This window comes from Pinus tabuliformis, chromosome 9, assembly GCF_031772625.1.
Source record: "Pinus tabuliformis cultivar Carrire ecotype Pingquan chromosome 9, CPIR1, whole genome shotgun sequence".
NCBI lineage: Eukaryota > Viridiplantae > Streptophyta > Pinopsida > Pinales > Pinaceae > Pinus > Pinus tabuliformis.
The window spans coordinates 1,682,558,195-1,682,583,256 of NC_142307.1; the positions used below are offsets into that span (position 1 = coordinate 1,682,558,195).

The window sequence follows — 25,062 nt, forward strand, 5'->3', positions numbered from 1 at the left end:
ATGCATGCTAGGGAGTGTGAGGAACAAGTACCAAGGAAACACAATGGAGCACTAGTTTCAAATTCATGGAAGTGAAGTGTTAGAAAGTTCCAAGTGTGCTAAGGAGGGTGTGACAAGGTATGCTAGGCACTGCCAAGGCATGCCAAAGTTTCTAGGGAGGCATACCAAGATGTGACAAGTGCCAAGGTGTGCCAATGCGTGTTAAGGAGTGCCAGTGTGGAGAACTAGGTGAAAATGCATGGAAATAAATGAATAAGAGTGTGTGACAAGGAGTTCGAATCAGTTTTGGGTGTGCTAAGGATAGAGTGACATGGTATGTTAGGCAGTGCTAAGTCCCTAAAAAAGTAAGGGTAGCTGTCAGGGAATGATAGCTAAGGAGTTCCAAGGCATGCCAAGGAATGAAAAGGGGTGCTAACACATTCCAAATAGTGTCAATGCATGTTGAGGAGTGTTAGGGAGTGCCAGGATATCACAAGTGAGAACTAGGTCAAAATGCACAGAAATGAACAAATAAGAGTGTGTGTCAAGGAGTGTCAATGAATTCCAGGTGTCTCAAAGATAAAGTGTGTTAGGAGAAGGTCAGAATAAGACTTGTAGGAGGAAAGCATATGGTTACAATAAGGGGCTAGAAAAATCAAGTTTAGACAAAGGGAGAATTTGGGTTGGGCACAACATTGTTTTTCTAATGACTTGATTGGGTTTCCAAGTCGCAAAAAAGGTAAGGCTATCTATGAGGGCATGACAACTAGGGAGTACCAAGGTTTGCCAAGGAATGCTAGATAATTCCAAGGCATTATAGGCATGCTAGGATGTGTCAAGTGCCAAGGTGTGGTGTGAATGCATGCTAGGGAGTGTGAGGGCCAAGTGCTAGGGAAACACAAGGGAGCACTCAGTTCAGATTCATGGAAATGAAGTGTCATCGAGTTTTAGGTGTGCTAAGGAGGGACTGGAAAGTTATGCTAGCCAGTGCCAAGGCATCACAATGGAGAACTAGGTCAAAATGCTTGGAAATGAATGAATACGAGTGTGTGCCAAGGAGTGTCAATGAATTCCAGGCATCCCAAGGTTGAAGTGTGTTAGGAGAAGTTTAGAATAGGATGTGCAGGAGGAATGCCTATGGTTGTGATAACATGCATACAAAGTAGTTTCAGACAAAGGGAGAATTTGGGTTGGGCACAACATTATATTTTCAATGACTTGGTTGGGTTCCCAAGTCGAAACAAAAGTAAGGTTGTCTACGAGGGCATGACATCTAGGGAGTGCCAAGTTGTTCTAGGGAATGCCAAGAAGTACTAACACGTGCTAGATAGTTCCAAAGAATTTTAGCCATGCCAAGTGCTAAGGCATGCCAAGAAGCTCGAGATGCCAGGGTGTGGCACCAACACATGCTAGGGAGTGTTAGGGCCAAGTTCCAAGGAAATGATGAGGCTCATCAACTGGTAAATTATATGGACCTTAATGCACCTCCAACTTACTAAAATCAACTTTTCTCGTCATTATTTACATGTTTTAATTATTTTTTTCTTAATGAGGAGAGTAAAGATGAGATGTCATGTCTAGTGGTCTAATGTGCATTGATTGCAGGTTTTGGAGAAAATTTTGGCTAATTAAAGTGCAAGAACTCAAATGGAGACAAAAAAGAGGGATTCTAGGAGACAAGATCTCCCTCCTTAAATCCTCACTCACTTGAACATTCCTCAATCAAATCTCATCAGCTCAGAGTTGCAAGCAGTCGAGTCATGAAGTTCATTGGTAGCCAAGCCAAAGATAGTTGAAGACCAGTTGATCTCAATATTGGAGCCAAGCCTCCCTAAATTTAAAGAATTTGTTGGTAACTTCAGTTGTATAAATCAAGAGGCCTAGAGCCTCATTAGGATTTGGATTTTTTGTTCAAGATAGCTAAGAAGTTTTCGATTTGAAGCATTGTAACCAAGCACTCTTAGGTATTTCTAATTTTTTTAATGAAAATTAGCATCATTCCCTTGATCCATCATTGAGTTGACTCAGAGGGCTGAATCTCTTGGGTTAGTTCCCAACCCTAGCAGTAGAGGTTCCTGTTGTTGTATATGTATGCTTAGTGTTGAACCTCAGATTACCTTCCCCTTGACATTTGTTCTCACCTTTTTCTCCTGATTTCTCACAAGACTACAGATCTAATCAATGATAAATGCTAGATTTTGTCTTAGGAAAGCATTAAAATGATCACCATATTATATTTTCATGTTCTTGCTATTTTAATATATTTTTTAAAATTAGCTACGGAATGCAGCCTATTCTACACCTAATTGTGGGTTCCGTAGCTATTCTCATGGTTTGACTGGTTACAGGTGTCAAATGAAGTACCTGGTCACATGGGCATCTCCAGAATCTCCTCTACATGGATTCTATCCTTCTCACTCAATCTAAATCGACAGAAAAGCATGCCTAAAGTCTTGGTCAAAGATGGAGTCAAATACGTTATCTAGTAGCAGTAGGACTCTTGATACTTCATAGTTGATCAGGAGTCTAACGGTTCTATTAAAGAGTAAATGCGGAGTAAGCCACTTGTAGTTGAGCAAGAGTTGAAGAGTTAATGCATACCAGGCCACCTGTAGCTGTTCAGAAGTTCAACAGTCTCATTACAATTCGAACTAATCCATTTGTAGCATGTCTTTCTATAAAGAGTCATGATAGATTTAGATTAAGCCACCTGTAACAAGATTTTCTCTTAAACATTTATGTTATTTTTCTATAAATATAGGTTAAATGAGATCGAGAAGCAGTTGGAAGCCAAGGAAGGATTACAGGCTTTTTGTTCAAAACTCTGTTTAGACTTCATTTTGTTGATAATACAAACTTTGTTTTGTCAATGGTGGTTTAAAGGTGCATCTTTAATTAGCTGTTATCCAGCCACATCACTTGTAGAGCGCCCTTACACTGAAGGAGGTTTTTACTTGTTTTCATTTTAATTTCTATCTCTGTTGTTTTTTGCAAGTTCATTTTCTTTAGTTTTGTTTCATTTGAGTTTGTAACCAAAGTGTGAGGATAAAAATCACAATTGTGCAAGTCTTATTCTTCTGAGATATTGTATGAGAAATGTTTGAATCAAAAATGGAATACATAGTTTCTTAGCTTCTCACTATTTTTGATTACTCATTTTAGCATAGAACTGTCAATTAACTATATTAATAGATGTTCTCACAACCATTTCGAAATGATGACAATTCTAACTTAATTGGTTGAATATATAGTTCATGCAGTTATTGAGCTTACTCAACATATTGTTAGTATTACAAATTGTCATCTTTTCTTTTATGTTTTTAGGTCATTACTTAGTTGCATCACTTGACATTGCAAAAGATCATTTCAAGGAGATTGATTCTATCATGTTCCAAAATTGAATGGTTGAATGGCTAATGAATTCAATTATTGAATTACCTTCTACATCAGTAATACTTTTGGTTGTAAAAATTAGATCCATGGATTAGGACTAAATGGTAGATTAGGACCAAACGGTAGATAAGCTAGATGCTTTGTTTCTCTTATTAGGTCCTAACTAGTTAAAAATGATTCTTAGTCCATTTTAAAAGTTTAGACTAACTCAGGAACCTATCCTTTATTTAAAAGATCGTTAGTTCCATGTAAATCTCTCATAGACTGTATATTCTTAGACATCAAAAAAAAAAAATCCCCCAAAACAAACATAAAATACAAAACAACGAAGTAAGATAAAAGTTAACTAAGCACATATAGTGCATCACACTTCATCAATCTACAAAGCTAGGTTGATAATTCATGCAAGCAATTTAGGACACTAAATTGACTAAACATTTTGGGGCCATTGCCGGGGAAGTGTAATTAGGTGACCTTATCTCTTACATCCAAAAAAAATGATATGCATAGAGAAAGAGACTCTAGGGGTAGATTTATAGCTAGAGGCAGGAGTTCAATTCCTACAACACCGCCTACTCCACCAAGACTAAGAAGAGATACACCTCCATATCAAGCTCATATTCCTAGCCATAGACCTCCTGAAGTTCTAAGGTCAGAAATTCAATCAAGAGGATCTCCTACTTCATCTACTGAGGCAGTCCTAGAGGAGGAAATCCTTGGATCTCTAGCAGAAGGAGTAGCCTTTTTGACCTCCATAGGGGAACATATTTTAGTCGAAGAATTAAGAATACCTAGTGAAGAAGAAGAATTAGAATCTCTCTCCCACATACCATTAATAGAGGAACCAGAGGAAGAGCAATTAACCTTGCAGGTTGAATCTTATACTAACTCTGAAGAAACTGTAATGGTAGAAGAAGGAGAGGGTGGAGAATTAACACTGTTTGGAGGAGAAGGAGGTAGAGGAAATAATGGAGAAGGCAAAGGAAATAATGGAGGAAGTAGAGGAAATATGGAAGTTAATAATTCTTTTGGATTCCCTATAGTTGATGAAGAAACAGATGCTACAATGAAAAATAACCCACCTTCTGCCCTCCCAAACTTTCATGGATTAAAAAGTGAATACCCTGAAACCTTCTTATTTGAATTTGAAGTCTTGTGCAAAACTTATGATTATTTATAAGACTCTAAAAAACTCAAATTATTCCCTTCAATGTTGAAAGGAGCTACTTTAAAGTGGTTCATGGGGTTGGTCACTCAGTCCATTAGAACATGGCATGACATGAAGAAAGTGTTTTTGGACAGGTATTTGGATTATTGCATGCCTATCAATTACAAGGATGAAGTGTTCAAAATGATGCAAAGAGAGGATGAAAATTTAGAGGATTTAATTGAGAGATTCAACTATAACTTAGAAAGAGATAAAATGGATAACCTAGATCAAGATACTTTAAATCTCTTCTATTAAAAGCCATTAGAGATGAGTGAATAGATATCCTTAACATGATGGGGAAGGGAGATATCTCTCAACTCCCATTAAGTGACATAGGAGAATTATGTGTTCATCTCTCAAGAGGAAAATCCAAAACTGGGAAAGGTCCAAGTGATCCTTCTCTTGTTAGGGTGAATAAATCTACAACTGGGTCAGTGAGTAGGGTAGAAATTGGAAACATGCTTGATGAATTTAAAACAGATATTCTAGGGAGCCTTAGTGAACAAATAGACACCCTTAAGTTACAAAACAAGAATAAAACTGAAACTAATGCTCTGTCTATTTTCTATCCCAAAGGTAGAAAGAAGCACGCTTTAAGAGAATGCCCTTTAGATGCAAAAGTCATAGAGACTTGTGTGATTTTCTTAGAAAATCATGGGACCAAAAGTTTTCCTTCAACCCCTGGTCTTAAGGTTTTTTTTCAAGAAGAAACAGTTTCAAATCCTACAGAGTCTCTTTGCTTTGTCTCTAGAAGACCTTGGCAAGGGTAGAAAAATTAGGGTTTTAACAACCAAATGTACATGTAGCCCCCTCCAAATTGGAATTCTTGGAAACAACCGTGGCCTCAATCTGAGTCTCAAACCCAACCTTGGGCTCAAGGAATGCACAATCCTTATGGAAGATTCTCTCCATACTATCAATACCCTCCATCATATCCAAACTATCCTCCCCAACAAATTCCTCAACAAAATCAACAGCCCCAACTTCAAAACCAAAACCCTCAACTTTCACTACCCTTTCCATAGAGACCAAATCAATTACCTACCCAACCATTACCTAACCCCAACAATAAAAATCCTCAGAATACCTATATGGTGGAAGGACAACAATTTCCAACTTACATGATCACTCTGTTAGATCTCAATGATGTCCAATTGAGATCTGGTAGGATATTAGAAAAGAAAAAACCTTCTGTGGTTATTCAAGAACAAGACAACACTGAGGAAGATTCTCTACAAAAAAATAAAAGTTTTGAAGGAACATCTCCTCAAAACTAGAACACTGAAAATGAAAAACAGAAAGAACCAATAAAATCAACTCCTATCATAGAGCAACAACCAGTATCTACTTCTACCCCTCCTTTTCCAGAAAGATTACAAGTTGATAGAGGGGTAGAAAATCATATTATGTTTCCTAATTATGATTTTCTAAATGAATTGAAAAATTTCTGTATCAAAATTCCTTTGTTACAATTCATTAAAGAGATTCCAATTCTAGCTAAAACAATAAAATAGTTGAGCATGAAGAAACCAGGAAGAAAAACAAAAGAAGTAAAAAGAATTCACCTAGCAGGAAAAACAACAGACATAATGATGGGAAAAATTGCCATACAAAAATATGTAGATCCAAGAAGTCTAGTTGTAAATCCCAAATACACTGATTGACTTAAGAGTAGCAATAAACATTATGAGCAAACAAACCATGGAACAGCTCAAACTTCCCAATCTTCTTTATACACCTACATTACTACAATTGGAAGATAGATTTGTAATCAAACCAGATTGTGTGTTGGAAGAAATTTCAGTGTCCTTAGACTCTTGGGAGTACCCTATTGATTTTATGATCCTAACCCAAAAGAGAAATCTAGGAGGAAATCCACTTATATTAGGAAGACCTTGGTTGGCTACCGCTGATGCATTCATTAGTTGTAGATCTGGTGACATGTATATCTCTGATGCTAATTCAACTAAGAAATTCGCTTTATATCCTCCAGCAAAAACAATCACAGAGATAGATGACAAAGAATGGATTGATGATGAAAATGATATTCAACCTCTCTTTACTATTTCAACCATTAGTAAAGATAGTCAAATCTTGAATACAATGGAAAATTTTGAATCATCTCTAGAATATGAACATGATCAGTTTCAAGAAAGTTCTAATATTGAATATTTGTCATCTAGGCAGATGTCTCTTTATTCTATGGAAGAATTTGGTAGCTCTACAGTTGAAATCTTTCCAGGGAAAACATTGAACATAAATAATAACTTGGAAAAATTATAACAAGAAAAGCTAATCAAAACTTTACAACAACATTCTTCTGCATATTCATGGGAATACACTGACATGAAAGGAATTAGTCCTAAGACTTGTATACATCACATCTACATTGAGGAAAATTGTAAACCTATCAGACAACCTCAAAGAAGGATGAATCCAAATCTTAAGGAAATTATGAAAGAAGAGTTGCAGAAATTGTTGAATGTCAATTTTATCTACCCAATTTCAGATAGCCAGTGGATTTCTCTTCTAGTGATTGTGCCTAAAAATAATGGTAAAATGAAGGGTATGTATTGATTATCGATAATTGAATAAATCTACCCTAAAATATCATTTTCCTTTGCCCTTTATAGATTAAGTGTTAGATACATTAGCATGTAAAAAGTACTTCTCATTCTTGGATGGTTTTAGTGGTTACAATCAGATTCAGGTAGCACCTAAAGATCAAGATAAAATCACATTCACCTTCCCATGGAGAACTTATGCCTACCAAGTACTCCCTTTTGGATTATGCAATGCACCTGCAACATTTCAAAGAGCAGTACTAGGAATGTTTTCTAATCCGATACATGATTGTGTAGAGGTATATATGGATGACTTTACATTTTATGGGAATACATTTGAGGAAGCATTAGAAAATTTCAAAAAATTTCTTAAAAGATGTAAGGGAGCAAACCTTTCACTAAGCCATGAAAAATGTTTTATGATGTTTACAAAAGGGATTGTTTTAGGACATCACATTTCAGGAGATGGAATTAAAGTTGATAAATCTAAAGTTGAAGTCATCTCTAAGTTACCAATTCCAAGTTGTCAAAAGGATGTTAGAAGTTTTCTAGGATTCACAGGATATTACAGAAGGTTTATAGAAAATTTCACTAAACAAGCATCACCACTCTTCAAATTGCTCACCAAGGATTGTGAATTCAAATGGAATCCTGATTTCCAATTGGCATTTGATACCTTGAAAGCAAAAATTTCTGAGGCACCCATCTTAAGAGGTCCAAATTGGAAATTACATTTTCATATTTCAACAGATGCTTTAGATACAGCTCTGGGAGCTATATTAGGACAAAAAGATTTGATCCCTTATGCCATCTACTACACAAACAAGAATTTGACTCCCATTGAGTTAAATTACATTGTAATTGAAAAGGAATTCTTAGTTGTTGTTCATGCTATCAACAAGTTTAGACATTACATAACAGGTTACGAAACCTTTGTTCATACAGATCACTCTGCAATTAGATACTTAACGAATAAACTAATTACTAATGTTAGAGTTACAAGATGGTTATTACTCCTGCAAGAGTTCAACATCACTATGTTAGATAGACTTGGAAAACAAAATATAGTTGCTGATTTCTTGTCTAGAATTCAAAATATCAAAGATAACACTCCAGTTGAAGATAAATTTCCTGATGAATATCTTTTTGCAGTAACTACTCAAACTCCTTGGTTTGCAGATATTGCTAATTATTTAGTCACAGGAAAATTACCTTCACATCTATTTCCTAAGGAGAAAATAAAAATCATTCAAACAAGTGCAAATTACTCATGGATTACTAATGAATTGTATAAAACAGGTCTAGATCTCATGATAAGAAGATGTGTTCGAGAGGATGAAATGCCTAAAATTCTTAAGGCATGCCATGATGAACCTTGTGGTGGACACTTTGCTGACAAAAGGACAACCTATAAAATCCTTCATTTAGGATATTATTGGCCCTCCATCTTCAGAGATGCCAAAGAGTATGTCAAAAGGTGTGACAGTTGTCAAAGGGTAGGGAAACCTGCTCCTTCAGATGAAATTCCACTACAAACTCAGGTACTCATTGAACCTTTTGAAAAATGGGCCTTGGATTTTGTTGGACCAATTAATCCTCCATCTAAACAAAAGAAGTATATTTTGGTATGCACTGATTATGTCACTAAATGGGTAGAAGCTAAAGCATTACCTTTTGCTAATGAGAAATCTGTAGTTAATTTTCTTTTTGAGGACATCTTCACTCATTTTGGTGTTCCAAGAGAAATAGTGACAGATCAAGGATCTCAATTTACATCTAAAATGGTGGAAAGACTTGTAGAAGAATACAAGATAAAACATAGGAAGTCTACTCCTTACCATCCACAAGCAAACGGTCAAGTTGAATCTACCAATAAAGTGATAGAAGGAATTCTCACTAAGAGAGATTCAGCAGAAAGGCTTCCTGAAGCCTTATGGACCTATAGAACTACATGGAGGAACACAATAGGACATACTCCCTATGAGCTTGTTTATGGGAAGCAAGTCCTGTTCCCTATAGAGTTTCAAATCAGAACCTTCAAGATGGAAGTCCAATTGGGACTGGATTTATCAGAAGCACAGAAACATAGATTGGAGCAACTCAATGAGCTTGATGAAAGCAAGCAGGATGCAGTTCAAAGAACCAGTTTAGTCCAACAACAAAGGGCTAAATGACATGATCAATATATCAAGGAGAAGAAGTTTCAAGCAGGAGATTGGGAACTTTTGTTCGATTCAAAATTCAAAGATTTTCAAGGGAAGTTTTAGACATATTGGCTTGGGCCATATGAGATTGAAGAAGTCTTTAACAATGGAGCAGTGAGGCTAAGGAAAATAGATGAGAAAAAGGTACATCTTCTTGTAAATGGTCATCGGTTAAAGATATGTCATAAGCCAATTTCAAAGGCGGATTTTGTCAGAATTTTCCAAGATAACACTGAGATGAAGTTGGTGAAGAAGAATTATTTTTCTCTACTAACTTAGTTTTTATATACATACATACATACATACATACAGATATATACATACATACATATATATATATATATATATATATATATATATATATATAGAGAGAGAGAGAGAGAGAGAGAGAGAGAGAGAGAGAGAGAGAGAGAGAGAGAGAGAGAGAGAGAGAGAGATAAACATAAAAAAAAAATGTATAAGTTTGAAAACCAATTGTTCATTGGCTTACTTATACAGGAAATACAGGGTGAAAATCAGAGATTTTTGAGATCCTATATTTCCTAATTCCTTTTCTGTAATAAGTAGTGATATAAAGCTACATTCAATTGCAGCATCTAATCTACAAATTCATTTCATTTCATCTCACCTCACTTTCATTCGATTTCACTGTTAAATTCCATTTTCCTTTCATTACACTCCGTTTTCATTTTATTTCACATCCATGTTCCATAGCCATATTTCATCTTTATCATGTTCTACAGCTAACTCAATTCCACAACCAGTTTGATTCTGCAGCCATAACTCCATTCTGTAGCTCTATTCCAAATAAATGTTGATTGCAAGGAATTGAAGATGTTTTTTGAAAACTGATATGCTAAGAAGGGGATCTGCGGATCAACATCAAAGAAAAACAACAAACAAGAAGGTTAAGTTCAAAGAGGTAAAAGTGCATAAATTTGTTTTAAAATAGCAAGGTTAGAACATAGAATATGTATAATATGGGCATTCATATGCCTCCATGAAAAATCATCATTTGATTTGATTCCCATCTCTATCGTACTGCATATCCGCCACACCATCCGTCCTTTGTCATACAACGGTCCATAATTAAAATCCCTCATTGTTTTTAATGGTCATGATCGCGACATGACATATTTGTCCACGTATCTCCAAAACCAACACCATCTACTTATTCCATGCAAACCCATAGTTCTTTTCACCATACTCGCAGTCAATCCATTTCATAAACCAGGAGGGGTAATTCTGAAGGTTAAGGAATCTTGCGAAACAGAAGACATGGGACTCATTGTCAGGTCAGAACCAATAGGAGAAAAATATATGGAAGGATACCCACAACTCAAGGAAATGTTGCAGAAGGTTGGATGGCTCAAATTCATCGAAACATTTGATGGTTTTCATAAATAAGTCAAAAAATCTTTTGCTAGATCTTTTGATGGTACAAAGGTAGAAATTGGAGATATTAAGTTTGCAGTAATAGAATCCTTCATAATAGAGGCTACAAAACTTCCAAGACATGGTGAAAGATGGTTCAAAAACAAGGAATTCCATAGTGAATCATGGAAAGTAATCCTCAAGAACCTAGGTATGGATGTCTCTATTTTTAGAAAACGAATTCTCATTTCAGCTCTTAAAAGTAAATGGAGAAGCATGCTTTTGATATTATAGAAATTTATCACTTGTGAGGGGAGATTTGGGTGCATGTATGTCTACCATATATGTTTATTGATGAATTTTATAGAAAATGGAGAAATCAATCTTCCTTTCTTCCTGCTAAATAGTTTAAGAAGGATGGATTCAAATGTGCAGATGAAAATAGAATTCATAGAGACAACCATGTACCATCATGGGTTGCTAAAGATACTGATTGAGTTTCATTTAAAAGGCATAGGAGCTACCTAGGAGGATTTCCTCATTAGAAATCATTTTCAGTCAGCACCAGAGTCACCCAAAGAAGATAATGTTAGAAAAAGTAGAAGAAAGAAGATTGGTATAGTCATTGAAGACAAACTTGAGTCTTCATCGTAGAGAAATGATGAAAAATTAATATCTGAAGGACTGACAGAAATTAGGAAACAAATCAGAGAAAGAGGAAAGATAATAAAAGAGAAAAATATCACAGAGAAAGAGGATGTAAGTCATCCACAACCTAGAAGAAGCTATAGACTCCTAGGGTTGGTAAAGAAAACATCGTCAAAAGGAATAGAGTTCATAAACATAGAAGAGGAAACCCCAAAAATTTCTCTTGTTAACATCTCTTTTGCACACAATCCTCAAAACTCTCTTGACCACCATTTTGAAGGTATCCCAAGCAGAGGATCTCCAGGCATAAACCCAATACAACAACAAATATATGATTATATAGAATCAATGGAGAAGAAAAGTGCCTCACTGAATCCAAAACCCTCTATCAATCCATAAGAACCTCTAATTGACTCTCTCAAATAGGAAATCTATGAATTAGAGATATTGAATAGACATATCAAGAAGGAGAATGAAACCTTGAGGGAACAAAGTAAATTGGACAAGGCTATTCATGATAATACCATTCTACATCTAGGGTTGTGGTATAAGAAAAATAGGAAGTTGAAGAGGAAGAATAGAAGTCTGAACAGAATAGTCATCAACCTCAAATACAAGCTTCTTATGAGGAAACCTAGAATGACAGTCACTTCAAAGAAGAGCAAAAGAAGAAAATTGGATGTACTAGCAGAAGTGTCTGAGCAAATGCATTAGAGAAGAAAAATTCACATTTTTGGCAAATTGCATGAGGACATGCAATGATTTTGTAGTGGGGGTGTTATCACTAACAAAATTTCAATGCCAAATGTCTTACATTTGTTTGATGGTAAAGCACATAAATCCTTTTAGCAGTTTTGCAGCGCAACATGTTTAGGTGATTTCGTAGCGCATAATTCATATTTTGCACCGGCTGCGCTACGAAATTGGGGATTTGTTCGAATCCATAGCGCATCTCACCACAGCTGTCATATTTTCTGCAAGAATTTTACGGGGATAACATGTGCAAGGTCTTACATGTCAGTCTTGACATGTGTTCTGTAGCCTTCAAATTTGATTAAGGAGCTAGGACAGGTAGATACCATTCTCTCGGATAAAACAGGGACCCTAACTTGCAATCAGATGGATTTCATTAAGTGCTCAATTGCAGGTACTTCGTATGGTGTTGTTGCAAGTGAACTTGAGATTGCAGCAGAAAAGCGGATAGCAAAGGATCTTAATGATCAGAGTTTGAATCCACTAGATGTCCAAAACTTTGATATTAAAAGCCAAGGTTTGAATGCATCAGAAAATAGTTTCAACAGCTCACGTTTTCAGGAGCCAGATATTAAACTGCGGATTGAGGGACCAGAGTCAACTGAAATGACTGAAAGACCTGTCATCAAGGGATTTAACTTCAAGAATGACCAGCTTATGAATGGGAACTGGTTGAAAAAACCGCATGCAGTTATGCTTCTATTATTCTTCCGCAATTTAACAATCGGCCATACAGTCATTCCAGCAAAAGACGCAAAGAGAACTAAAAAAAAGGGGTTTTCTGCTAAGTCCCACAGGTTGATGAACGTATTATCAAGGCAGTTGCCCTGGAGCACCGCAATGATGTTGATTCAGCTGTGGAATTTATCCTTAATGAGGTGGTTCCTAACCAAAATGATCAAATAGCTGATGCGGAACTTGATAGTGAGCGTGAAATTGTGGATGGTCCAATTACTGAGCATGACTATCATTCAGGTTCTGAGCAATTGGCACCAATTTCATCTCATTTATCTGTTTGCGGCTCTATATCTGATGATGATGCGTCTGAGGTGTCTGATGAAATCATATTGACAGATAGAAGATCAGATAGTGAACGCATTGTTGCTCATCTAATGCAAACTAAAATTAATGAAGAACATGCGAGCTCTTTATTGTCAGTTAATTCTTTGACTGACCAGGAAACTATTGATAGCATGGAAAAGAGTGCTTTTCTTGCGTCAATGTTTTCACATCTACCTAATCAGTCCTGTGACGAAAACACCAACCAAACCTCTGGTTCATCAAGTTAGTTCAGCTCTAGTCAATCTCAAACTAGAATTGAAAACAAAGAATTCAGTCCTCATTTGGTTGATATGGGTGACATTAAAGGTGACCAGCTGTCTTGCAATGAAAAATCTTTAATACAGTTTGAGGATGGGAATATCCTTGAAGATGTCAATGTTGACAAATGTGGCAGCGATTCAAAAAGTACTGAGGTTAACTTAGTGGCAAAAAACTCTGCAGCTAGTAGTACATTTGTTTCGTGGTAAGGACAAATGAGTCCCAATTGAACTTTTCAGTTGTCGAGGGACTAATCAAATCTCTTAATACAGCTGAGTCCTTCTATAAAGAAAGTATGGACAGTCTTCCTCTTATTTTGATAACTCATGATTCTGTTGGCTCATTTATCAGTGTTGAAGATGGTTCACTTTCGTGCAGTCAGGCTTCCAGCTCCAGTCCGATTGTAATTGTTGATACATTGGAAGGTTTATTACTGAGGAGCTTTTTCAACTATCTGAAGGAGAAAGCTGGTTTGCTAAAGTAAATGGTGGTTGTGTTAAACATCCTGGATCAAAAGCTTTCGGTTTAAACAGCAGATCACTTCCAGATATTGAACTTGGATCAAACAGAGACATAATTGCAGTTGCTTTGGCAAATCTAAAAAGGCAAGGAAGAAGTTAGGATTTGAGTTTGATGTAATTAGACCTGGAGAGAATGATATTAATGGTAGAATGTCATTGAAGAAAGTGTTACATGGAGGAATGGGCTATTTCTTTGTGGAGCACCTGATTCAGCTGGTCATTCTGGAAATGCTATTGCAACTGATAAAATGAGAAATATATGTTTCTTGAAAAGTTGCAAGCAAATCTTTTCAAAACAATCAAAGGAGTAAGGTGCTTAAGCCATGAACATTGGCGATCATTTAGCCATGAAAGGAAGACTGCGTCTTTTAAACAATTCAGCAGTTTTGTAGCGCTCTACGAAACTGCTGTAGGTGGTGTTTTCAACGCAGACAAACAGTTTGGTATTGAGAGCGGGAATTTTTGAAAGGGAGACACCTAAAGGATATGCAAGAGACCAGATGGAGTTACCATAGCCATTCAGATCAAGACAGGTGTACCTTAAAAGGGTGGAATATTTTAACTCAAGTTAAATTTATGTTATAAAGCCACTTTATCACCGTTCAAAGGGTATTAAATTAGTTGCATATAAAGAACTTTTACCTGCACACATGTCCATTGATGCAGCCTCCAACTCAACAGGAACGTGGCAGTGTTCTATATTGTGGGTTATTAAAGGCTAGAAGACATGCTGCTGTACATTCGAGCAATTTGAGGCAAACCAAGGACCGACAAACAGGAGCAGTTTCCTATATTTCAGGGTATTGGAAAACATGTTACATTAAAGGCCAGCAAGCAACTACAGACACCTATCACAGCCAAACTAAAAGAGACCACTTGTCAGAGAATGAGCCTGTTTTCTCCTTTTTCTCGTAGGAGCACCATCTTGATTGTAATAAATGCTATTTTCAGCATGATGTCGAATTAGAATCCTAATTGTTTTAGGACTTTAGAGCTGTCAATTTGTAGTCTGTTGTATTTATTAGTTAGTTTCAAATGTTAGCAGGTGTCATGATAGGCAGAATTAGAGTTCCCCTCACGCTGGAGGAGGAACCTCAATTAGGTAAAAGAGCTCTATATATAGCTGGAACATCTATGTAATGAGGGTTGGATATTTTATAAAACAGAGGACTGTTTTGGCTTATGTAAAAAACAAAGTTCAGTAATATAAATGACTGTTTTACTTCTCAGGATTCATAAGGGATTTATAGGAGCATACCTGGCATTCATTCTTGCAATGGAATTCATCTTGAAACTTCATCAAGCTACTGATCTTCTAGCAATGGAGTCACCTTCCAATTCCTTATTCGATGTGTGGAGTCGCCAAGGTAGTTTTGCAGCCTCAAAATGATCTCTGAGCTCCTGCTACCTTCAGAAGTTCAACCTCTTGATTTCGGGAATGAATAGACTTCAGGCTCCCAGCAGACGCACCAAAATGTTATCTCAAAATCAAGCCCTGGAAGGCTGCAACCCAGGAAGACTTCAAGTAACTATTTCACACCAATCTTTTGACTAAGGCTTAGCCTCCTTAGCCTGAGAGGGCTCTCTCAAAGGATTATTGATTTTGACTATTAATAAGATGGCTAACTCTTGTGAATAACATTGACAAATAATGAAGGCTAGACGAACATTACATAAGTTTCCATTGGGCCTATGGAGTCAAACATACTACAGCAAACAATGACGATGCCTTACATAGAAGTCAGGGCATTTAGCATTTGGATGTTCAGAATACCACTTATATAAAACCACAGTTTACAAAGACATACAGGAAGTCAGAGCATGATCAATGAATTCTGAATGATTATGCATTTGTACAACTGTAAAAGAACACTAAAGAAAATATACCATCACACATTCTGAACAAGAAAATCCCTTATGAATCCTGAGAAGTAAAACAGTCATTTATATTACTGAACTCTGTTTTTTACATAAGCCAAAACAGTCCTCTGTTTTATAAAATATCCAACCCTCATTACATAGATGTTCCAGCTATATATAGAGCTCTTTTACCTAATTGAGGTTCCTCCTCCAGCGTGAGGGGAACTCTAATTCTGCCTATGATGACACCTGCTAACATTTGAAACTAACTAATAAATACAGCAGACTACAAATTGACAGCTCTAAAGTCCTAAAACAATTAGGATTCTAATTCGACATCATGCTGAAAATAGCATTTATTATAATCAAGATGGTGCTCCTACGAGAAAAAGGAGAAAACAGGCTCATTCTCTGACAAGTGGTCTCTTTTAGTTTGGCTGTGATAGGTGTCTGTAGTTGCTTGCTGGCCTTTAATGTAACATGTTTTCCAATACCCTGAAATATAGGAAACTGCTCCTATTTGTCGGTCCTTGGTTTGCCTCAAATTGCTCGAATGTACAGCAGCATGTCTTCTAGCCTTTAATAACCCACAATATAGAACACTGCCACGTTCCTGTTGAGTTGGAGGCTGCATCAATGGACATGTGTGCAGGTAAAAGTTCTTTATATGCAACTAATTTAATACCCTTTGAACGGTGATAAAGTGGCTTTATAACAGAAATTTAACTTGAGTTAAAATATTCCACCCTTTTAAGGTACACCTGTCTTGATCTGAATGGCTATGGTAACTCCATCTGGTCTCTTGCATATCCTTTAGGTGTCTCCCTTTCAAAAATTCCCGCTCTCAATACCAAACTGTTTGTCTGCGTTGAAAACACCACCTACAGCAGTTTCGTAGCGCGCTACGAAACTGCTGAATTGTTTAAAAGACGTAGTCTTCCTTTCATGGCTAAATGATCGCCAATGTTCATGGCTTAAGCACCTTACTCCTTTGATTGTTTTGAAAAGATTTGCTTGCAACTTTTCAAGAAACATATATTTCTCCTTTTATCAGTTGCAATAGGATTTCCAGAATGACCAGCTGAATCAGGTGCTCCACAAAGAAATAGCCCATTCCTCCATGTAACACTTTCTTCAATGACATTCTGCCATTAATATCATTCTCTCCAGGTCTAATTACATCAAACTCAAATCCTAACTTCTTCCTTGCCTTTTTAGATTTGCCAAAGCAACTGCAATTATGTCTCTGTTTGATCCAAGCTCAATATCTGGAAGTGATCTGCTGTTTAAACCGAAAGCTTTTGATCTAGGATGTTTAACACAACCACCATTTACTTTAGCAAACCAGCTTTCTCCTTTAGATAGTTGAAAAAGCTCCTCAGTAATAAACCTTCCAATGTATCAATAGTTACAATCTGACTGGAGCTGGAAGCCTGACTGCACGAAAGTGAACCATCTTCAACACTGATAAATGAGCCAACAGAATCATGAGTTATCAAAATAAGAGGAAGACTGTCCATACTTTCTTTATAGAAGGACTCAGCTTTATTAAGAGATTTGATTAGTCCCTCGACAACTGAAAAGTTCAGTTGGGACTCATTTGTCCTTACCACGAAACAAATGTACTACTAGCTGCAGAGTTTTTTGCCACTAAGTTAACCTCAGTACTTTTTGAATCGCTGCCACATTTGTCAACATTGACATCTTCAAGGATATTCCCATCCTCAAACTGTATTAAAGATTTTTCATTGCAAGACAGCTGGTCACCTTTAATGTCACCCATATCAACCAAATGAGGACTGAATTCTTTGTTTTCAATTCTAGTTTGAGATTGACTAGAGCTGAACTAACTTGATGAACCAGAGGTTTGGTTGGTGTTTTCGTCACAGGACTGATTAGGTAGATGTGAAAACATTGATGCAAGAAAAGCACTCTTTTCCATGCTATCAATAGTTTCCTGGTCAGTCAAAGAATTAACTGACAATAAAGAGCTCGCATGTTCTTCATTAATTTTAGTTTGCATTAGATGAGCAACAATGCGTTCACTATCTGATCTTTTATCTGTCAATATGATTTCATCAGGCACCTCAGACGCATCATCATCAGATATAGAGCCGCAAACAGATAAATGAGATGAAATTGGTGCCAATTGCTCAGAACCTGAATGATAGTCATGCTCAGTAATTGGACCATCCACAATTTCACGCTCACTATCAAGTTCCGCATCAGCTATTTGATCATTTTGGTTAGGAACCACCTCATTAAGGATAAGTTCCACAGCTGAATCAACATCATTGCGGTGCTCCAGGGCAACTGCCTTGATAATACGTTCATCAACCTGTGGGACTTAGCAGAAAACCCCTTTTTTTTAGTTCTCTTTGCGTCTTTTGCTGGAATGACTGTATGGCCAATTGTTAAATTGCGGAAGAATAATAGAAGCATAACTACATGTGGTTTTTTCAACCAATTCCCATTCATAAGCTGGTCATTCTTGAAGTTAAATCCCTTGATGATAGGTCTTTCAGTGATTTCAGTTGACTCTGGTCCCTCAATCCGCAGTTTAATATCTGGCTCCTGAAAACATGAGCTGTTGAAACTGTTTTCTGATGCATTCAAACCTTGGCTTTTAATATCAAAGTTTTGGACATCTAGTGGATTCAAACTCTGATCATTAAGATCCTTTGCTATCCGCTTTGCTGCTGCAATCTCAAGTTCGCTTGCAACAACACCATACGAAGTACCTGCAATTGAGCACTTAATGAAATCCATCTGATTGCAAGTTAGGGTCCCTGTTTTATCCGAGAGAATGGTATCTACCTGTCCTAGCTCCTCAATCAAATTTGAAGGCTACAGAACACGTGTCAAGATTGACATGTAAGACCTTGCACATGTTATCCCCGTAAAATTCTTGCAGAAAATATGACAGCTGTGGTGAGATGCGCTATGGATTCGAACAAATCCCCAATTTCGTAGCGCAGCCGGTGCAAAATATGAATTATGCGCTACGAAATCACCTAAACATGTTGCGCTGTGAAACTGCTAAAAGGATTTATGTGCTTTACCATCAAACAAATGTAAGACATTTGGCATTGAAATTTTGTTAGTGATAACAGGGGGTATGTTGAACCTTATAATTACCTTCCCCTTGACATTTGTTCTCACCTTTTTCTGTTGATTTCTCACAAGACTACATATCCAATCAATAATAAATGCTAGATTTTGTCTTAGGAAAGCATTAAAATGATCACCATATTATATTTTCATGTTCTTGCTATTTTAATATATTTTTGAAAATTAGCTACGGAATGCAACCTATTCTGCACCTAACTGTGGGTTCCATAGCTACTCTCATGGTTTGACAGGTTACAGGTGTCAAATGAAGAACTGGGCCACATGGGCATCTCTAGAATCATCTCTACATGGATTCTATCCTACTCACTCGATCCATATCGACAGAAAATCATGCCTAAAGTCTTGGTCAAAGATGGAGTCAAATACGTTATCTAGTAGCAGTAGGACTCTTGATACTTCGTATTTGATCAGGAGTCTAACAGTTCTGTTGAAGAGTTAATGCGAAGTAATCCACTTGTAGCTGATTAGGAGTTGAGGATTTAATGCATATCAGGCCACCTATAGCTGTTCAGAAGTCTAACAATCTCATTACAATTCGAACTAAGCCATTTGTAGCATGTCTTTTTATAAACAATCATGAAAGATTCGGATTAAGCCACCTGTAACAAGATTTTCTCTTAAAAAATTATGTTGCTTTTCTATAAATATTGGTTAAATGAGACCGAGAAGTTGTTGGAAGCTAAGGAAGGATTACAGGCTTTTGGTTCAAAACTCTGTTCAGAATTCATTTTGTTGATAATACAAACTCTATTTTGTCAATGGTGGTTTAAAAGTGCATCTTTAATTCGCTGTTATCCAGCCATATCAGTTGTAGAGGGGCCCTGAACTAAAGGAGTTTTATACTTGTTGTTTTCATTTTAATTTCTATTACTCTGTTTTTTTTGCAAGTTCATTTTCTTTAGTTTTGTTTCATTTCAATTTGTAATCAAAGTGTGAGGATAAAATTCACAACTGTGCGAGTCTTATTCTTCTGAGATATTGTATGAGAAATGATTGAATGAAAAATGGAATACATGGTTTCTTAGATTCTCACTGTTTTTGATTACTCATTTTAGCATATAACTATCAATTAACTATATTAATAGATGTTCTCACAACCATTTCGAAATGATGACAATTCTAACTTAATTGGTTGAATATCTAGTTCATGCAGTGATTGAGCTTACTCAGCATATTGTTAGTATTACAAACTGTCATCTTTTCTTTTATGTTTTCAGGTCATTACTAAGTTGCATCACTTGACATTCCAAAAGATCATTTCAAGAAGATTGATTTTATCATGTTCCAAAATTGAATTTCCTTCTACATCAATATTACTTTTGGTTGTAAAAATTAGATCCATGGATTAGGACTAAATGGTAGATTAAGACTAAATGGTAGATAAGCTAGATGCTCTGTTTCTCTTATTAGGTCCTAACTGGTTAAAAATGATTCTTAGTCCATTTTAGGAGTTTAGACTAACTTAGGAACCTATCCTTTCTTTAAAAACTTGTTAGATCCATTTAAATCTCTCATACACTATATATTCTTAGACATCAAAAAATAGAAACCCCCCAAAACAAACATAAAATACAAAACAACGAAGTAAGAGAAAAGTTAACTAAGCACATATAGTGCATCAAACTTCATCAATCTACAAACCTCAGTTGATAGTTCATGAAAGCAATTTAGGACACTAAATTGACTAAACACTTAGGTTATACTCATAGTTAGTTGCTAAACTGTTTTTGGTGTTGTTAATTTGCAAGTATTGGTAGATTTAATTAGTTTGCTTCCATTTGTTGATAGTTCTAACAGTAGAATTGTAGTGATAAGAAGATACTCCAAAAAGACTGACAGAAAGTGGTTTTCACCTCATTTCTCCCTTTCAGGGATCATGGTTTGAGGAACACTTCCCATACAGCCCAAAAAGGCAATATTATTTCTTTTTGCGTAATCTAGGGTTTTCCTACTAATTAGGTCATTATCTTTCAGTTTCATAGGATAAGGTGAAATTGGTATTTATAATCTCTTAGGTTTTTCACTGATTTCATCTCACTTTCATATTGGTTTCACGAACTTCCATGCATGAACTTAGCAAGTAAATGGTGATAGCTATGTTTTCTTCTATTTTAATAAACCCTTCTTGTTTTTGATGAATTTATGTATAAATGCAAAGAATGATGTGTGTTGTTGTAGGAGGTTCTAAATTTTAGGGAGACCTCATATCATTAGCCTTAGCCAAGTCATATCCACCCATGATTGCCAAAATTCACTAAGGTCTCAATTTGAATTCTTGTCTTATGAGGAGAACTTGTCATTTCTGTTGAACAAATCCAACCATCTTAAAGTTGTCGCTTGAGTTCTAAGTAAGTGCCTACTAGTTCCATGCCTTATCCCCTCCTTATTCACCTTTTCAAATCTCCATCCCACCTTCTAGACCATTCCCTAAGCTTTCAGCCTATTCCTGTAGTAAAACAAGGGATCTTGTAGGTGAACTATTACTTCCTGTAGACATCCTGTAGGAAAACTTGTGGCAGCCTATTTTGAGCCAGAATTGAGAAAAATCATCACTAAAGTTAGGATTAGGTCCCCACTTGCTGTCCAAGCCAACTAAACCATTGTACTTCTCTTCCTCCACACCTGTCTCCCCTACCAAACCCTACCAAAGAACCATGAAAGATTAGCATTTATATTTATTCATGCACACAACAGTTAGTACTCTCTAGCTCAGATTTCATGCTTAGATTAGTTAAAGTAGGGTTCTTTTGCAAGAAAATTATGTTAGCAAGTAGATAGAGGATTTCATGTTATTTTGCAAGCATTTATTTCAGTCTTTCCTTCTTGCAATAGACAATATTTCTTTTCTCCCAAATAGGGTAAATTTCTCCTCTCCAAGTTGGTAATCAGACTTCTTCTAGTCAATAGAAGGTTGGTTTGAGAAACCCTAGTGGTCTATCACCCCAGCTTAGTAGTAACAAAGAGTATACCAATTACATATATTTGTGTATACAACATTGTCACCTCCAAGTTTGTACGAACCCCAGGTGATAAAGTAAAGTTGGTAGGCCCAGGAGTTGCAGCAACCTTGTTGCAATACTAGTGCTCATCACTTTTTCGCACTATTTCCGAGGAGGTGTATGAGTAGATGTGATTTCTACTTTCTTTCTTCCTTTTCTTATCTCTTTCATTTTGAAATTAGTTCCATTCAAAAAATAGTTGCAATTTAGTTCTGTTTTCTTTCAATTATGCTAGTAGTTTAAAACTCAAAAAAAAAGAAAAAAACACCCCTTTCATGCCTCATAGGAATAGGGATAACTTATGAAAAAAATTCCAAGTACCCCCACCACTTCAAATAGCTAACCTTCCCTCTTCTTTAGTGGTTGTGAGCTAGAGGACCTCTTAGGCAAACAACCAGATATTTTTGAAGAGTTGTTGGCTACGTGGGGCCTGACCCAGGTTCAGAAGTGATTTAGCCAAGCAAATCCTGGTACTACTAGCCCTTTCAGCAACAGTCTGCGGAGCGTGGATTGAGGTCTCACCCGAAGTAGTATGGGAGGGTGCTGGAACCAGGTTTCCACACCCTAGGGATGTCTGATATGGGGCGATAGGTACACGATTCAACCTTCGTGCTTACTAGGTTATGCACACCAGTGAGCTTCTTGCGTCCTGTGGTACTGCCTTTACATAGCTCTAGCCGCAATGCGACCAGTGTTAATTACCCAAGTCTCCCTTAATTAGGTTCTATTTGCTAATTAATTAGAAGGTATTCATACATAAGCATTCATACAAGTGCATGCATATAAATAAATAGATACCATTAATGCATAACATCAAAATATAGATCTACGAAATAGATGCAAATATGCCGAATCAACTTAGCTTTATTAATAATCTTTTTCAAGTTCAGTTCATTACAGACTTGACTCTGCCCGCGCACTCAAATGCAGGGGTCTGCGCACTCAACTGCGGACTCTACTAGGCCTCTGCACACTTAGTTGCAGAGCTTATACCTACTACCTCGACCCAATACACTTCAGATCCACTTCTATCTTCTAACCATGCCTTCACATCTATCTATTACTTCCTTTTTCTCAAAAACTGTCTTTACACTTAGAGCCTCACTCTATTTATACAATCCCATGGTCTATGGACCATGGGTAGGCTGACACAACTTTACATTTAAATTACATTATTTTAGGGCAGACAACCCTATGACTCATCCTGGTCTCTCGTGCTCCGCACCCGTATTTTGCAGGGTCTTTACATTACATTAACTAAAACTCAGGCTTTAGGCCCCAAAATCATGTTGTGGGGGGATACATTGCCCAACAACCCCCCAACATAATCATTGTGACTCTTCCCAAGTCATTCTGCTGGTGCAGCAATCTTTGCACGAAGTCCATCCAACTGTGTCTGCGCGACGCGAAGGACCGCAATGCACCGTTCTGACATCAGCTATATCTGCTCCATTTCTATTTTTGAATCATCAATTTCTGACTTGAGTCACTTCTTTCCGACTTCTAGTACCTATGTTTATAGTCCTGCACCCTTGTCTGGTTTCTCGGGTCACAAAGAATGTGCTTTGGTCAGTTAGTCACATAGTCGACCCACTCATGTAGGGCTTCAGGCAACTGCCATTGACTTTTCCTGGGAAGGGTTCTCCATTAAGTTTGACTAGCTGGACCGTGCCTCCATCTGTAACCTCTTTTACCACATATGGTCCCAACCAGTGCATTCTGAATTTTCTAGGAAATTTCTCAAACTTGTTGTCATACAACAACACTAAATCATTGACCTTGAAGGTGCACAACTTGATATGGTAGTCGCGCCAAGCTTTTTCATGTTGTTTTTGTACTTGCTAATGGAATCCCACCAGAAACCATTCTTCCTCGAGTTCTTCTAGTTGCGCAAGCCTCTCTTCCAAGGCTTCGTGGTCTAACATGCTTATAAGTGTTTCTATTCGCAAACTAGGTACAATGTATTCCATCGACATGACAGCTTCCGTGACATAAACTAACCTGAAAGGTGTCTGACCCATCAATTTTTTGCACGTAGTTTTGTATGCCCATAATATGGCAGGCATCCAGAGGTCCCAGTCATTTCGCTGCGCTTTACATACTTTGGTCAGCACCATGTCTAGTATTTTGTTGAATGCTTCTACTGTCCCATTAGCTTGCAGATGGTACGATGTACTTTGCTGATGATACACCTGGAACTCCTCAGTGAGCGTGCTGATCGTTTCATTCAAGAAATGTGTTTCGTGATCGCTCATTAAGATTTTATAGTTGCCAAATCATGTCAACACATTTTGAAACAAAAACTTTGCAATTGTGGCAGCCATGCAATCCTTGATCGATTGTGCTTCCACCCATCGTGTCAGGTACTCTATTGCAGTGATGATGTAGGATGCACCTGTCTTTCCTTGGGGTTTGATTGGGCCTACAAATTCCATTGCCCACTTCTCAAACGGCTGCAGTGTCATTTGGGGATTTAATGGCATCTCGTCCCTTCCTGATGGTTTTCCCATCCTTTGACATATATCACAGGCCTTACAATGCGCTTTCGAATCCTTGTGCAAGTTTAGCCACCATACCCCAGTGCGAAGAATCTTTTATGCAGTTGCACGTCCTACATAGTGTCCTCCTGCAACACCCCCATGTGCTTTCGTGAGGATCTGTCCTCGTTCAAACTCTGGTACATATCTTTGCAATATCTCATCGTTTCCCATTTTGTAGAGGTGCCCCGCAATGACAAAAAGGTCCGCCGCGCACACCATCAACTCCTTCTTCTGCTGGACTGAGTATTCCTTCGGTGTAGTCCTTGTGGTTAAAAAATGGATTATATCTTTGAAATGGCCATCCACGACATGCGCTGCAAAGAGCTGTGCATCAAGTAGTCCCTCCTCCAAATTTGTTGGCTCCTCACCTATCTCAATTCGTGATAAGTGATTTGGTCCTGCATTTAGGCGTCTCGTCTTGATGATGACCTCAAAGTCATATTCTTGAAATAGTAACAGCCATCTGCATATGCGCCCCCCCAACACAGGCTTGTTCACTAGGTATTTCAACACGGAATGATCGGTATACATCTTGAAGTGCCCGCCAAGTAAATAGTGTCGGTAT

General features: G+C 37.2%; 1 protein-coding gene across 1 annotated transcript in view; it reads right to left on the bottom strand.

Moving 5' to 3' along the window:
• Positions 1-13,477: 13,477 nt before the first annotated feature.
• LOC149155342 (uncharacterized) overlaps positions 13,478-25,062 on the bottom strand; it is a 73,937-nt gene continuing 62,352 nt past the window's right edge. Inside the window, exons 2-4 of the mRNA XM_089444401.1 lie at positions 18,445-18,567; positions 17,487-18,172; positions 13,478-13,605 (exon numbers count right to left, since the gene is read on the bottom strand). Of these exons, the coding sequence (XP_089300527.1) occupies positions 17,673-18,172; positions 18,445-18,567 (623 nt within the window). The 3' untranslated portion in view covers positions 13,478-13,605; positions 17,487-17,672. The remainder of the gene's footprint in view (positions 13,606-17,486; positions 18,173-18,444; positions 18,568-25,062) is intronic.